The sequence below is a fragment of the Aaosphaeria arxii genome (assembly GCF_010015735.1).
Source record: "Aaosphaeria arxii CBS 175.79 unplaced genomic scaffold BU24scaffold_3, whole genome shotgun sequence".
NCBI lineage: Eukaryota > Fungi > Ascomycota > Dothideomycetes > Pleosporales > Aaosphaeria > Aaosphaeria arxii.
In genome coordinates, this window is record NW_022983476.1 from 21,847 (window position 1) to 36,872 (window position 15,026).

Genomic DNA, 15,026 nt, shown 5'->3' on the forward strand with positions numbered 1-15,026 from the left:
CATACAGCTTTGCGCAGTGTGAAGATCACTATTCTCGACACGGTCATCGCAAAAAGGGCCCCAGTCCCGCTTTCAATCAGCCTCAGTAACAGCCCAATGAAGGTTGGAAATACCCTTGACAAGGCACTTCCACCAAACGGAGAGACCGACGGTGTGTCACTCACACGGCTGGTTTGATTCTTCAAGTTTGCTTACGCGCGGATCTTTAGTTGTATCGCGTTCTGGAGGACGATGAAGAATGAGTAAGGAGTATGAAAGTGGAGCTGTCAGTGATGTCATTCACCAGAAAAGGGTGGATAGTATGTATTTTAGTAAATAATATATTCTAGCTCTAAAGCTTTGCCGTACCTATATTATTAAGGAATCTTTTAGAACTTGCACTTCGTGAATATGAGCTCGTTCAGTGCCAGGCGAAACATGACAGTTAGTGTACTTTTTAGTATAGGGTCAGGTAAGGCAAACTGGATTAACTAGCTTGATATTGCAGTGATCAGAGAAAATCTGTATCGCCATGCGCGCGTTAAAAAAGACCTTCGTTGCTGCACTAGTCTTAAGGAAACTTTTCAAAGCAAACGCGCCTCCTTGGCCTTTGTGTAGGGCTCCGACAAGATATGGAAGACTGACGACGTTGACTGTACTGATCGGAGCAACGTAAATGATCAGACTGTGAAGGTTCATTGTGAGATAGAAAGATGGAGGGTTTTTTGGTAGTCTGTTGAAGCTTTGTACAAGCTTGTTGAACGCCTCTGGGGTTGCGATACGCTCCATTAAAATTACGTGAGAGGTAGTTATAGCCATTGTTTTTCAAGACGCGTCCGAAATATATATAGTCGTCAAACCGCTACTCTAGAGACATGTTTAGAGAGACCTTAAGCCTACCTCTACACCTATTTGTGCTTGTGACGATGTATAGCAAGGCCTGACCAAATTTGACAAGGAATTCATGAGATAAGTTTGCTGTTAGGTATGTAAGGAAGGTAGCCAGAGATATGGTGTTGCCTGATCGGCTTGTGTTGGTAAGATGGGCACGAAATAGACATGGACACACAATGTAAGGGATGCTTGAGAATGTGATGACTCAAAAACCTGTGGAGCTTGTAAAACGTGTAAGTTGCATCTCGTCGCCGGAGAGGGTGAATCTATTTACATACATGAGCTGTGCAGATTGGCGCCATAGAGAACAATTCCGAATTCCGCCCACTGAAGATCTAAGGTAGATATTGACAGGTAGCAGAGGAGTGGCGTTGAATGTATTGCAGATATCGGAAGGCTTCTGGTCGTACCCAAGTAACGTTACCAGAGTCAGAGGGACAGCAAAGCTGAGGAATCATAGTATAGATGCCCTTCTTTCCCTAAACCTTGTATTCACTTTCCTTGCGGAAGATTGGTTCTAATTTCTTTAGTAATATATTCTTATAACAGTAATTGAATAACCTTTATCTAAACCTAATTTACTACCTTATAAGACCCTTGTCTCTTACTAGAATTATCTTCTGCAGTTTAGTTTCTAAATAATCTTAGTAGATGTTAAGAGATATATATTATCCATTACCCTTAAGACAATGTCAGCTGTCTGCCAAGCTAGCTAGGCTTAGGTAGGCATAGAAGCAGATTCAGCACCGCTGAACCTGAGGTAACTCTCTACACAGCCTGTGTCAACTTGCCCTGTCAACTGATAGAAGTCCTAGTCCTCCTTTAGAAGCAGTCCTATTCAGGCTATAGTTTTCCACCACAATCTCTCCTAAACGCTGCTTATCGATATGATTTGTGTCATATGTACAAAGATCAAGATCGACACGCAGACACTTCCTCATCACCAGACCTGCCAGTCCTTCAAGAACTCGGTGGACTTGGGATGCTACATCTGCAATCGCCTCTGGGCAGTTCTAACGCTTAATGAACGATGCGCTGTTTCGTCTTCGGCTGAGTCAACGTCGAACCTCATCAGCGATGCAACTGAAGTCTCGATTTGTAACAAACAGATCCGTTCTATCCAAAATTGTGTTACTACGTCTTGGTCTCAGGAAGGTAGTATATACGGCCATCCGGGATGCTACTTATTGTCCCTCTCTTTCGACGCAAGCAAAGCGTTTCCTCAAAAAGTAGTGCCAGCGACATACTGGCGTGCATCATTCTTGTTGCAGCCTCTTAATGGTAAGACTCAGCCCGATTATAATTGAACCATGCGAAATGCCTTTGTTCATTCCCTTATTCCACGTTGATCTGCTCTTCCTAAATCACTCTTTGATTGACCAACCCTTAGACCTACTGCTGTGCAATCCCAGGGAGAGACTTGCTGGCACCACGAAATCGGCTCAAGCCTTGTCTACTGCAAAGAGTTGGGTAACCGAATGTGTGACCAAACATCAGCATTGCAAAAGTTTCTCCAGTGAGAGGCTTTGGTATCCAACGCGCCTTCTTGACTGCGGATCTCTCAGAAGCTCAGAAACATCTTGTCGGTTAATCGAGACCAACAAAACATCTCTCGATGAGCCATACATGACACTCAGTCATTGTTGGGGACATACCAACTGTCTAAAGCTGACCACTAGCAACCATGCCCAACTCCTCGATGCGATCCCGTTGTCTCTTCTTCCTCAGTTGTACCAGGACGCTGTGTACATCACTCGTTATCTAGGTATAAGATATCTATGGATCGATTCTCTCTGTATAATACAGGAAGGAGATGGACTCTTGGACTGGCTGAAAGAAGCAGAGGTTATGGGACAGGTCTATTCGAATTCATACTGCAATATCTCTGCCGCAAATGCACCAGACAGCGACCATACTCTCTTCTGCATCCGAAACCCAGAAGCCTTTCTTCCACAGACCATTGGCATCACTGTAGATGGCTGCACACATCGTTATCATGTATCCGATTATCGTTTTTGGGAAACCGAAGTGTCTCAGGCTTTGATTAATACTCGAGGCTGGGTCCTCCAAGAGCGACTCTTGTCTCCGCGCGTCCTGCACTTTGGCGAGCGCCAGCTATTCTGGGAATGTCGACAGAAAGATGCCGCTGAAGTTTCTCCAGGCGGCTTGTCTCATAAGAGTTCTCGGTGTCCTCGCTTGAAAGACCTTGCCCCTCATGGTGTTATCGTGAACGACGAAACCAACAGCGACGCTACGGCATACAATTATTGGGTCCAAATTGTACGTACGTACACAGCGTGTCAGCTTTCCTATCCTAATGATAAACTGGTTGCTCTTTCAGCCATCGCGAAAGTGATGAGAGATATCTTGCGAGATGAGTATGTTGCTGGCATGTGGCGTCGCTATCTGGGTTTCGAGCTCCTTTGGTCAGTAAGAGGAGACCTCACACGGTTTGCATCACGGCCCCAAAAGTATCGTTGTCCAAGTTGGTCATGGGCGGCGGTAGATGGCGGTATCAACCCTGGCCTTCCAGATGTTGATACGGCAAGTTTATTAATCGAAGTAGTCGATTTCAAAGTAGATTATTTGACAAACGACAACACGAGCTTGGTTCAAGATGGATGGCTGCATTTGCGGGGTGTATTGAAACAGTTGAAATTGATACGACACGGCCCGTTGAAAACACGTGGCTATGGAGATTGGAATATGCTCGTGAATGGGCAGCATATTAGCGTGTTGACGGACTCTGCATACAAGGAGCCACAACCTCATGTGAAGCTCGACGCTTTTTATGACCAGTTCGAAGAGCAAAATGCGAAGGAAACTTTGTACTGTATGCCGGCGAGAGTACGCCCCGGCGCCGATGGGAGCATATATGCTTTGATATTGGAGGTAGAAGACCCGCAGAGGGGCGTATATCGTCGCATTGGACTAGCTCGTGGATGGGGTGAAGAGATGAAAGGGAAAATGTTGGCTTGTAGTGGAGAGGAGGACCAATTCCCATGTGAACAGTTTCACAATGGTCTCCACATGATACGTATCATTTAACGGGCAGTAGCAACCCTGAATGTAAGTCGCATTCAGCAGAAGGAACGCGCAAGAAATTGTTCTTTATAGCTAAGTTCATGGCTGATTAAGCGCATCGAAATTCAGTTTCCAACTATCCTCTCCGCCAAGATACGAATAACGATCGAAAAAGTCGCCCAAGAAAAAGGAGGGTCTATATCTCATGGGCATCTTGCAGATCTCGTGAAACAACGAGTGATGTGCATTTTTCAAGGCCCTCAGCGTATCGATCTGCTGTCGAACATTGTGCCACACCTTTGTCAGACTTTCAAGCTGTGTCATCTCTCTGCTCAGAAGTTCGGGCGACTTTTCGTACACTTTGAATTGCTCGGAGACGCCTTTGGTGTCCTTGTAGTAATAACTCCCATGCATATGGACGGTAGCAGCAGTGCATAGGCAGTAACTCACGAACGCTGGCCAATGGATACTGCGATTGGTATTCGCAATTTCTACAATCTCTGTTATTGCGTTTGCATGCGAGAAACAGAGGAACGTTGCTTTGGTGCGCCAGGGTTGGTACAACCCGGGGTTGGTCAGTTCTGTCAGTTCGATTGGTAGGAACGGTCTATAGATGGAGCAGTAGATGACGTGGTATATCAATTTACTCATAAGCAATGGCATCGAATCGGGTCGTCCAATCAGACTTTCGACAGTAGTGAATTCTTTCCCAGCGCTCGAGATCCATTTGTTGAGGTATTGTTGTATGTCAGAGAGCTTAGACTGTGGGCTCCATGGATATTCCGTGTCTCCATCCAACCCACCAGAGGCTAGGTACTTCGTTGTGAGACCGAGTATTCTCGTGATCTTGATCAGCAGTGCAACTCTGCTCTCCGATGCTTCCGATGTCTCTTGGCAAACAAAGCGTCTCAATTCGACGGGAAGTAAACCCAGCTCTCTGTTCGTATCTTGGGATTTGGCAGGAAGATCCGGGAATCGAAGTATGATGGCTTCGTCGTTGATTAGCGGGATGCGGCTTGAATCGCAACTGAAGAACCGATCCAATAAGTAACAAGTCCAGAATGTCCGACGCCTACTCTCCCTGTCGCCGTCCGTCAGACTAGAGTTCCCTTTGTCCTCGCGGTGTAACCCTCTGAAAAGTACTGCACCAATCGCTCTCGCTGACTTGAACGTTAATTATAGCAAATTATAATATACAATGGAATCGAACGTACCTAAGAGCATGTATGCACTTTCATTGTCACCTTCTGCAGAAAATGCCAGGACAAGCAGGAGCAGCGCCTGGATCGCATCAATCGAGGTATCATCGACTTCAATCTCGGCTCTCGCACGTAATGCAAGGTTGTAGCTCTGTTGATTGTCGCTCTTCCAGCGACCGAGTAATGGCGTGTCCCTGTCGGTAAAGAATGAGAAGAAGTTCATTGAAGTGAATTCTGCATGACACACCTGATTGCAAGTGCAAATATCGCGCAAGAGAAGAAGCCAGGTAGATCATTGTGCCTCAGACGTTCGCGAATGGTAGATTTATCAAGCATGTAGTACGTTCTGCCATGGAATCTTTCAAAAAATACATCGAGGAGAATTTCGCCCTAGAGCGCACATTAGTGTTAATACCGTGATGATCATGTAGACGGATGAAATACGTTTGATGAAAGTGAAGCATCATGCCCCTGTCTAGTCTCCTTCACCTCACGTTGTTTCACTCTCGTACGTCTTTGGTGTTTGGGCTGCGCATTGCGACTTTCAATCGTTGGTTCTCTCGTGTCAGTCTTCTTTGCACGTCGTTTTGCGGGCTTCTCGGCCAAATTTGCTTTACCTGCCCGCTTTTTGCTTGGTCTTTGCTCGGGCTCTGACTCGATATGAAATGTTGGAGTAGGGATGGATGGCGATTCTTCAAGAATTTGTTACTACGGCGCGGGGGACTAATTTGACAATCAGAATTGAGACCGCGAAGACATACCTGTAGAAGACTTGCTGGAGAAGTCTAGAGCAGGCTCTTTGGGCACAGGCAACTCTTCGTGGTCTAGCTAATTGGCCGTGAACATGATTAATGGGAGGGTACGTTAGAATCTATAAAGTATACTGCTTACCATAAAAGAAGGAGGTGAGCTTGGTCCGTCCATAACGAAGTCCTCGAAATTGAAAGATCCATCGATTGTAACATTGTCGCCAATTTGATGCGACATTGTGGATTATCAGATTAATGATTGGAAAAGGAATGATGAAGACGCAATCGTCACGACCTTTGCGAATCTTCATAAGACATACTGGACTCAATGCTAGGATGAGCTATTAATTAGAGGTAATGCTACAGCTGAATATTCTCTCTTCGACATTCTCATTCGTAGAATTCGTGGCCATATTGACGAAATCGAGAACCCCACTCGCCCCCACGGGGACCGTCCAGTCTAGGATGACTGTTCCCCGCAACAACAAGAAAACGTTTGGCCTAGTAGTGGTGTTCATGCATGGGAGGTGGTGCATTGTTGAATGAATAAGTATCATGCGCGCTGGAGGGAGAATCGAGCTAGTCATGCGAACAAAGGGATGGCCAATGATCGTGGGAGTAGAGCTTGCCAATGCGTTGAGTGAACCCCCAAGAGCTGTTCCTCACCCCCAACGTGTGCCTAGATTATAGGTCGGTCAACATTGGGGGTTACCATCAGATCGTGTACAACATGGCTTCCGCGGACAGCGGTAGTAAATTTCATACTTGCAATGTACGCCCGTACCGGCCAGGAGAGAACAAGATGAATCGGATGGGTCGGATGTATGTGGAGGTCGAGAGATGGCACCAAGCAAGTTGCATGTTCTCATCCCGAGCACGTCGATCATGGTGCTGAGACAATGGGTGAGTGCTACTAGCGTTTCCTAGAATATACGGGTCAAAATTGGAGGAGTATGGTGTTTGGCAATCGTCGTTGAATAGTCTCTTCCTCAAAGTGAGACGGTAGACAAGCTTGTGCTTGAATGCACACGAAATGTAGCCTCTGGAATATGGTGATTGGCGAAATATAATTGAGGCAAGGCTTCTTGACATGTTGTTTGAGTGATTTCTTTCGAATACGTACCGATGGAGTCGGAAACAAAAAGGGCAATGCTGATGTTGATGGCTATCCTATAGTGAGTTGCATTGGGGAGTTTTGGAAACATTGATCAAAGTACAATGTCATTACAAAGAAGTAGATTGGAAAATTAAGAGGAATGATATAACATTAGACTAAGACGACTACAGTTTACTCGCAATGTTGTCTTTCTCGGGAAATTTATTCACAACATGAGCAATCGCATATTCATATCCAGCCGCACCGCAACCGACCTATTTGATTAATTAGCCACGTCTACGCTTCGCATGAAGGCAAGACAATAACTCACAATGATCGCTTTTGCCTTGTCCGAAAAATAGGAATGATGCCGCCACTCCTCCCTTGCATGAATGTTCGCGACATGCAACTCGATGAACGGCACAGACACACCCAAAAGAGCATCCCGGATAGCAACAGAGGTGTGTGTGAAGCCGCCGGGATTGATCACGATGCCGTCTGTCCCATCGGTCCTAGCCTCTTGGATCTTGTCGACTATTGCCCCTTCCCAGTTACTGTGAAGGCTTCGGTTAGTAATTCTTCTTTTTCTTTGAATCATGGTGTCTTGTTTTAGAAGTACCATGGAGAAGGAGTTTACCTTTGGAAGAAGCTGACATTGGCATTTAGCTGCTCGCCCTGCTTCTGACCTGCGTTCTCGACATCACTGAGGGTTTCGTGACCGTAGAGATGAGGTTCACGGGTACCGAGCAGATTCAGGTTTGGGCCGTTGATGACCAGTACTGTCTTCTTGCCGTCGCGCATCGTGATGGGTGATTTGTGATTGAGTATATGCAGGCCAAAAGAATGACAACCTTGTAAAGGACCAAGCACACTCGTGTGTAATATTGGAAAGCAATGGATGAATGAGCTTTCTGGCTGTGAGCCTTGGCCTAATTATACTTACAGTAGAAAGACAATACTTCGTAGTTCGTGGAGACTGCCAAACTCTGGGGAGAAGTTGGGGTGCATCCATCCCGTCGCCATCACTCCGGAAATCTAGTCCGATGGGTTGACCCCGCAAAGCGCCATTGGGGGCGACCACCCCCACCCCCAACCTCCAACCCCCAGCCTGACGTGCCGATCCCCGGGCTGCATCGAAGTCAAAAGCTGGAGAAAAGAGAAAGTATAGATGATTAATAAGTCCAAGAGATCTCCAAGAATCAAGACAATCCTCTTCAAACTCACTCGTCGTTCATTCGTTTACGGGATCTACTTCATCTCTATCTGCATTCATAGCTACGTTACAATCCCAACATGTCGACGCCCAAGACCCACCACGTCGGAATCGTCATGAATGGCGTTACCGGGCGCATGGGTACGAACCAGCACTTGATCCGTTCCATCTGCGCCATAAGAAAGCAAGGAGGCGTCAAGACCGCAAAGGGCGATATCATCATCCCCAATCCAATTCTCGTCGGGCGCAACGCCAACAAGTTGGAAGAGCTGGCCAAAGCACAAGGCATTGAGAATTGGACCACGGATCTGGATGCCGCATTGGATGATCCAGCCAACACCATCTACTTTGATGCCCAAACAACGGGCCGACGGTGCGATGCTGTCAAGAAGGCCATCAAGAAAGGCATGCATGTGTATTGTGAGAAGCCAACCGCTGTCAATTCAGCCGCCGCTCTGGACTTGTACAACACTGCCAAAGCCGCCGGTGTGAAAAATGGAGTCGTCCAAGACAAACTCTGGCTTCCCGGTCTTGTCAGGTTGCAGTCGTTGATAGACACCGGATTCTTTGGAGAGATCCTTTCGGTGCGCGGCGAGTTCGGGTACTGGGTATTTGACGGCAAGGGCCCGGTTGTCCCGCAACGCCCAAGCTGGAACTACAAGAAAGAGGAGGATGGTGGCATCATCTCCGACATGCTCTGCCATTGGCAATACGTCATTCAGAACTTGTTTGGGGATATCAAGTCGCTTACCTGTCTCGGAGCTACGCATGTCAAGGAGCGGGTTGATGAGAATGGAAACGTCTACAAGTGCACGGCCGACGATTCTGCATATGCTACTTTTGAATTGACGAACGGGGTGGTCGTGCACTTCAATTCGTCGTGGACGACTCGTGTTCACCGTGATGAATTGTTGACGATTCAAGTCGATGGAACCAAGGGCAGTGCCGTTGCTGGCTTGAGGTAAGTCGTTCCGTATCCTAAGCTCCAAAAGTCGTTGTTCGGATTCAACTTCCTTATCGGTCTAATTTTCAGGACTAACCAATATCATAGAGATTGCACTACACAACACGAAAGTCAAACACCCAGGCCGACATGGAATCCCGATATCGAATCTCCGATCAAGTTCCTTGATGGCTGGTCCAAGACCCCAGACTGGCAGATTTTCGACAACGCTTTCAAGGTTCAATGGGAGCTTTTCCTCAAGCATGTCGTTGCAGACGAGCCTTTCGTGTGGACCCTTCTTGAGGGCGCGAAAGGTGTTCAGTTGACCGAGCTTGCTGAACAGAGTTGGCAAAAGAGAGCTTGGGTAGATGTTAAGCCTTTAGTATAGATGTAATTATAGAATTATTGTTGATCTATTGAACTTTTCCCTCAGTCAATGATGTGTATGCAAGTGTGGGTACTGCTTGAGTTGTCAAAGAATTCGTGCCGTGTAAGTCTTCAAGAACTCTATGGACAAATGCTATCTAGTCTTGGATGAAAGATTTCAATTGTCGAAGATCTCTGATACTTCTCCTTAATAGATATTGAACGAAGTAGCTATGGTTCCTAATTCCGCTCGTCATCTCTGCTTGTCTCCAACTATGATCAAAGACAATGTGGATGATGCCTGAACAATTGATTCAATTCCTCGGCCTGCACGGCGACTTTCATGTTGTCAATTGGCGCGTTCTTAGAATTTCCAAAGCGCGGAAGTGTTACTTTCATGTTGTAATTCATTGAAATGCTCGATCTATATGATGATGAAGATACGAAATTACAAATCTTAGCTCGCCATCTGCCCACCATCTACAACAAGGATTTCTCCAGTAATATACTGACTCGCATCGCTACATAAGAAAAGAGCAGGTCCCGCAAAATCAGCTGGTGCACCCCATCGCCTCGAAGGGCAACGCGCAACACGCGCCGCATACTGTACAGGATCTGACCTCAGATCCGTATTGCTGTAGTTTAGAGTCAGGAAAAGGTTTCATTGCAGACGGGCGGGGGAACTTACATGTCTGTCGCAATTGAGCCCGGTGCAAGGGCATTCACTTGGATATTGTACTTTGCCCATTCGTTGCTCAATGCCTTTGTGACCTGCGAGACGGCGCCTTTGGAGGCAGCGTAGGATGCGACGCGATCACCACCGATGAAGGAGTTCAGAGACGCGACGTTCAAGATCTTGCCTTGTCTCCGTGGAATCATGTGGCGACCAGCTGCTTGGCAAATGAAGAACAAAGCCTTCAAGTTAATGTCGAGAATCTTGACTTGTTAGTAACAGTTGAGACGCGAACGCTGGAGCCAACATACGTTATCCCAATCCTCTTCCGTAATGTCCACAGAATCTTTCCTTTGCAGTAAACCGCCACAATTTACCACGACATCGATGCGATTATCCATGACTTCAAGAGCCTGTGGAAATATTGCCTTCACTTGCTCCATATCCCTCAAATTACATTTCAGGATTGTAGCCTTCCGACCCAATTTCCTCACGGCATCTGCTGTCGCAGTATTTGTCGTGTCGGACTGGGCGAGGCAGATGGACGCACCAGCCTGTGCGAGCGCAATGGCCATAGCTGCACCAATTCCCCGCGAGCCGCCAGTGATGAAGACATTCTTATTGGCAAGGGAAAAGAGTTGGAGAGACGAAACAATGGGAGTTGCTATTGACTCTAGCGGTGCGTCTCCATTCAATGCCATAGAACCCATTGTGAATGAATGTTTGTCCCAGAACGACTGTAAAAGGGTATTGCAAATGTAGAAAGATTGGAAAGATAATCAAAGATACCGATGGGAAAAGAGGTCCTTCGGCCTCGAAGACTTGGCTTCCACGCTTTTATTAGAGCGGACAGCTTACAGAGGACAACATTGGGGGTTCGCGCATCCCGTTTTGCATTTCCCCAGCCAAGCTAGGCTTTAATGTGCAACTAATTCCTGGGGAATTGTGCTGTGCGGATTCGTACCTCGTACATCTGCTGCCCCCAACGTGGCGCATTTGGGGGTTCCCTCCCCACTTCGATTTGCGGGGTCTGGGGAAAACGGACTAGGGGTTAGTCCCAAAGTGAAAGGCTCATGAGAGCTTGGTCATGGTGACCTCTCACACAGAAGAACGAATCTCTGTGGAAATGATATATAGTCTTCTTTGTGTCCTGGAGCCGGGATAGATTCTCGATATCAACTCTCTAATCTCCAACTATTATTTACTTTTCATGCAACACGACCAAGGCGTTGATGCAAACATGGGATCTTATACCGAAGATGCCAAAGTCCCGGTTCAGGGCATTCACCAAGCAGACGCCTCCCACACAAAGATGGGGGTGGGTGAATACCTGGCCACTCGCTTCAGCAGCTTGAAACCACCAATGACCCCGGTGGGCAACCCTTTCAAACAGCTGAGGCTGCTGAATGGGGAGCAATGGAACTTTTTCGCTGTACGTTATCTATTCGCAGACTTCATAACTGGACACAGCTAATGCCATCTTAGGTCGCTTGGTGTGGTTGGGTATGGGATGCCTTCGACTTCTTCACAGTCAGCATGACCATCACTCAGCTTGCAAAAGACTTTGGCAAAAAGAACTCCGACATCACCTGGGGTATCACTTTGGTCTTGATGCTTCGGTCTATAGGATCGTTCATCTTTGGCCTGTGGTCTGATCGCTCTGGCCGAAAGTGGCCGTTCATCTTCAACAACATCCTCTTCATCGTGCTAGAACTCGCTACTGGTTTCTGCAAGACCTATGAGCAATTTCTTGCCTGCCGTGCTCTCTTTGGCATCGCCATGGGTGGTCTTTACGGTAATGCCGTGTCCACTGCTCTAGAAGACAGCCCTCCAGAAGCACGAGGCATTCTTTCGGGTCTCTTCCAGGCTGGTTATCCTGCGGGATATCTCCTCGCGACGGCATTCTCGCGAGCGCTGGTCGATACGACTCCTCACGGCTGGCGACCACTCTTCTGGTTCGGTGCCTGCCCGCCCGTGTTGATCATCATATGGCGAATGATGATGCCAGAGAATAGGAGTTGGAGAGAGCGAGAATCAGCCTCTGCCACACGAACGACGGCGTCCAGTTTCCTTCGGGAAGCGAGGACTGCAGTGACCACTTATTGGAAAACAATCATCTACATGGTGGTTCTGATGGCTGGATTCAACTTTATGGTGAGTTTCTGGTCCTTACACATTGCAAACGAAGCTAACAAAATCTTTCAGGCCCACGGGTCCCAGGACTTTTACCCAACGATGCTCATCAATCAATACCAATTCACGCCCAATAGACTCACCGTCGTCCAAATCATGGCCAATCTAGGAGCCATGTCGGGAGCCGTGACGGTTGGACATCTGTCTGAAGTCTTCGGAAGACGCTTGACAATCATGGTCTCCTGTTTTCTCGGAGGGGTACTCCTATACCCCTATACATTCGTGTCATCGAACGCCGTCATCGCGTCTGCCTTCTTTCTCCAATTTTTTATGCAAGGAGCTTTCGGCGTTGTCCCTACCTATCTCATTGAGTTGTCCCCCGACGCGCTGAGAGCTTTCATCGTCGGTACTGCCTATCAATTGGGCAACCTCGCTTCCAGTCCTGCAGCAACGATTCAGGCTACTATCGGAGAGAAGTATTATCCTCTGTCTCCGACAGCCAAGGGAGTCAAAAGATACGACTATGCCATCGTTATCTGTGCCTTCTTAGGTGCCTGTTTCGCTTTAGTAATCATCCTAGCGTTCTTGGGTCCTGAGAAGAAAGGGCGTGAGCTCCGTGGAGTGGCAGGTGATGATTTGGGGGATATGCCAGAGAAGGAATTGTCAAGCTCTCATCAAGAGAAAGTGTAATCGTAGTGAAAGCTTCAACCAGCCGGTATTTGCAATGGCAATAGGGGATGCGGTATCGGATTAGTAGATTTCGGTTGATCATCTAAATTGTAATTGCGGTATAATTCCGCCGAAGGGATAGGATCTAGGAGCTTCGGATCTACAAATATCTCTCGGGATAAGGCAGTTTAGGGTGTCTCTTGACGAGATCTGAAAGAATTGGCCGATTAATTGTTGTGATTAAAAAGCTCTACTAGTTTCTTCTCGTGTAATAATCAAAGCCAACGTTCCATAATGGTCCGCAATTACGATCCCGTGTGTACATATTTTGCAAACTCTAGATATTGCCCGAGAATTAGAAGCAGCCGTGTTTTACCCCAGGGTTTTCTGGAGAAGACGTCATAGCGGCATGCATGTGTTCTTGCGGGGCCCCGGAATTGGGCACAAAGAATTGTGCGGAGGATGTCTGGATCTGGAATATAAAATCTCCCCCTCCCTCCACACTTTTGGGATACATCCAATTCACCATTGATCAACCAATATCCTAAAAAGATGAAGTCGATTCTCAATTGGTCCTGGGTAGCTCTTCTACCTGCGGCAGTGCTCGCAAAGCAATGGAATAATACAGGCAAAGGCTCTATCGTTTTTGAGGAATGTTTCAGTTTGCCCTATCCTGAGCTTGATAAGACGGTGTGAGTTTTGAGGGTACGAATATTCTACAAAGTACTGATTTCGCTCCAGGGCCGCGCCTATACTTGGTCAGCATCATTTTACAGTTACGGCCTTACCAAGTACTAATTGATGCAGGCTATACTTATCAAGATTTGCTGAATAACCTCGAAGACATTCACGGCCAGCGCATACGTTACATGGACGAGGCTGGTGTGGATTACATGATCCTTTCTCTGGCTTCTCCAGGAATCCAGGGCATCTCGGATCCCGCGGTAGCCGAAGAACTGGCTACAAGAGCTAATAATGATATCGCCGATGCAATCGCAAACAACACTCTTCGCTTTGGAGCCTTTGCCGCGCTGTCTATGCATAACGCCAGTCAGGCGGCATGCGAACTTCGTCGAGCCGTTCAGGACTTGGGCTTCCATGGCGCGCTTCTCAATGACTACCAGCAGTCTGGTCCCGACAATGGTCAGTCATACATCAAATACGTATTACGTTTGCAAAGGCTGATATGAAGTCCAGCTACTCTGCTTTACTATGATAGTCCAGCCTATGATGATTTCTGGAAGACTGTCGTAGATTTAGATGTCCCGGTCTATCTACACCCCAGATCACCCATTTCGCAACAAAACAAGCTCGATTTCGCGCACGCACCATGGGTGATTGGCGCACCTCACCAATTTGCAGTGCAGTTGTCTACTCATATTGTTGGTCTCTGTACCAATGGAGTGTTCGAGTACGTCTCCATTAAGATCAGACCCCTAGAGACTATCCTAACCTTTGACCAGCCGTTTTCCATCCTTGAAATTGATCGTTGGGCACTTGGGAGAACGCCTTCCAAGTGATTTCTGGCGAATTGACGAAAGTAAGATCCTTTAATCGTTCACCAATTCGTTTCTTCACAGCCCGTGTCGCTAACACGCAGGATTGACAGTGCTCGCCCGCAAGAAACCAGCCGGTATGCCAATGAAGAGAGACTTTTCATCGTACTGGCAAACGAACATCTACGAAACCGCGACTGGTAATTTCTGGACTGAGCTTCTTGACTTTCACCGTACTCTTCTGCCAGAGGATCACATCTTGTACTCGGTGGACTATCCGTTTAACTTGCTAGAAGAAGGGGCATCGTGGGTCAAGACTCTGCCCTATGACGAGAAGACTGTGCTGGACTTTATTCGCAATCATGCCATTAAACTCTTCAAACTTGATGAGTAGATAGTGTCGCTGGAGATTTGTACTTTGAACTAGTTCTTGAACTCAATTCTCGAATGAAATTCTTAAAACTCTACAAATTCTTGTCTCTTTTACGTCCACACTCCTACCGTCAATGCTTGGTAAACAGTGATTTATGCATTTATGCAACTGGTAGAGCTGTGAAAATCATATAGGAGGTCTTCGGGAGTCGGCCATGCT

General features: G+C 47.2%; 7 protein-coding genes across 7 annotated transcripts; 4 read left to right on the plus strand and 3 right to left on the minus strand.

Moving 5' to 3' along the window:
• Nucleotides 1-1,634: 1,634 nt before the first annotated feature.
• On the plus strand, nt 1,635-3,959 carry BU24DRAFT_138974 (heterokaryon incompatibility protein). The gene is made up of 2 exons (XM_033521106.1): nt 1,635-2,154; nt 2,264-3,959. Exons 1-2 carry the CDS (start codon nt 1,761-1,763, stop codon nt 3,919-3,921), a joined length of 2,052 nt encoding a protein of 683 aa, XP_033385151.1. The 5' UTR covers nt 1,635-1,760; the 3' UTR covers nt 3,922-3,959.
• Nucleotides 3,960-6,083, minus strand: BU24DRAFT_477753 (uncharacterized protein; the record flags this gene model as incomplete). Its single annotated transcript, XM_033533005.1, has 6 exons — nt 3,960-5,057; nt 5,112-5,290; nt 5,344-5,486; nt 5,714-5,819; nt 5,858-5,871; nt 5,988-6,083. 6 exons carry the CDS (start codon nt 6,081-6,083, stop codon nt 3,997-3,999), a joined length of 1,599 nt encoding a protein of 532 aa, XP_033385152.1. The 3' UTR covers nt 3,960-3,996.
• A 1,043-nt stretch (nt 6,084-7,126) lies between these two features.
• Nucleotides 7,127-7,913, minus strand: BU24DRAFT_440055 (catabolic 3-dehydroquinase 1; the record flags this gene model as incomplete). The annotated part of the gene is made up of 3 exons (XM_033530343.1): nt 7,579-7,913; nt 7,273-7,495; nt 7,127-7,216 (listed from the first exon to the last, which is right to left on the minus strand). Exons 1-3 carry the CDS (start codon nt 7,740-7,742, stop codon nt 7,127-7,129), a joined length of 477 nt encoding a protein of 158 aa, XP_033385153.1. The 5' UTR covers nt 7,743-7,913.
• A 163-nt stretch (nt 7,914-8,076) lies between these two features.
• BU24DRAFT_490111 (oxidoreductase domain-containing protein) lies at nt 8,077-9,485 on the plus strand (the record flags this gene model as incomplete). Its single annotated transcript, XM_033533689.1, has 2 exons — nt 8,077-9,115; nt 9,206-9,485. Exons 1-2 carry the CDS (start codon nt 8,235-8,237, stop codon nt 9,483-9,485), a joined length of 1,161 nt encoding a protein of 386 aa, XP_033385154.1. The 5' UTR covers nt 8,077-8,234.
• A 435-nt stretch (nt 9,486-9,920) lies between these two features.
• BU24DRAFT_345806 (NAD(P)-binding protein) lies at nt 9,921-10,837 on the minus strand (the record flags this gene model as incomplete). Its single annotated transcript, XM_033523459.1, has 3 exons — nt 9,921-10,098; nt 10,152-10,399; nt 10,448-10,837. The coding sequence occupies 3 exons, from the start codon at nt 10,835-10,837 to the stop codon at nt 9,921-9,923; spliced, it is 816 nt and encodes a 271-aa protein (XP_033385155.1).
• Nucleotides 10,838-11,448: 611 nt separating this feature from the next.
• BU24DRAFT_431787 (sugar transporter family protein) lies at nt 11,449-12,959 on the plus strand (the record flags this gene model as incomplete). The annotated part of the gene is made up of 3 exons (XM_033529886.1): nt 11,449-11,568; nt 11,622-12,290; nt 12,342-12,959. The coding sequence occupies 3 exons, from the start codon at nt 11,449-11,451 to the stop codon at nt 12,957-12,959; spliced, it is 1,407 nt and encodes a 468-aa protein (XP_033385156.1).
• An 848-nt stretch (nt 12,960-13,807) lies between these two features.
• On the plus strand, nt 13,808-14,828 carry BU24DRAFT_431788 (amidohydrolase 2; the record flags this gene model as incomplete). The annotated part of the gene is made up of 4 exons (XM_033529887.1): nt 13,808-14,085; nt 14,131-14,349; nt 14,402-14,478; nt 14,548-14,828. The coding sequence occupies 4 exons, from the start codon at nt 13,808-13,810 to the stop codon at nt 14,826-14,828; spliced, it is 855 nt and encodes a 284-aa protein (XP_033385157.1).
• Nucleotides 14,829-15,026: the final 198 nt, after the last annotated feature.

Bases quoted from the DNA above. Each gene is read 5' to 3' on its own strand.
- BU24DRAFT_138974 (XM_033521106.1), top strand. From the start codon at position 1,761: ATGATTTGTGTCATATGTACAAAGATCAAGATCGACACGCAGACACTT. The intron at 2,155-2,263 runs GTAAGACTCAGC...ACCAACCCTTAG, and splicing joins CTTGTTGCAGCCTCTTAATG to ACCTACTGCTGTGCAATCCC.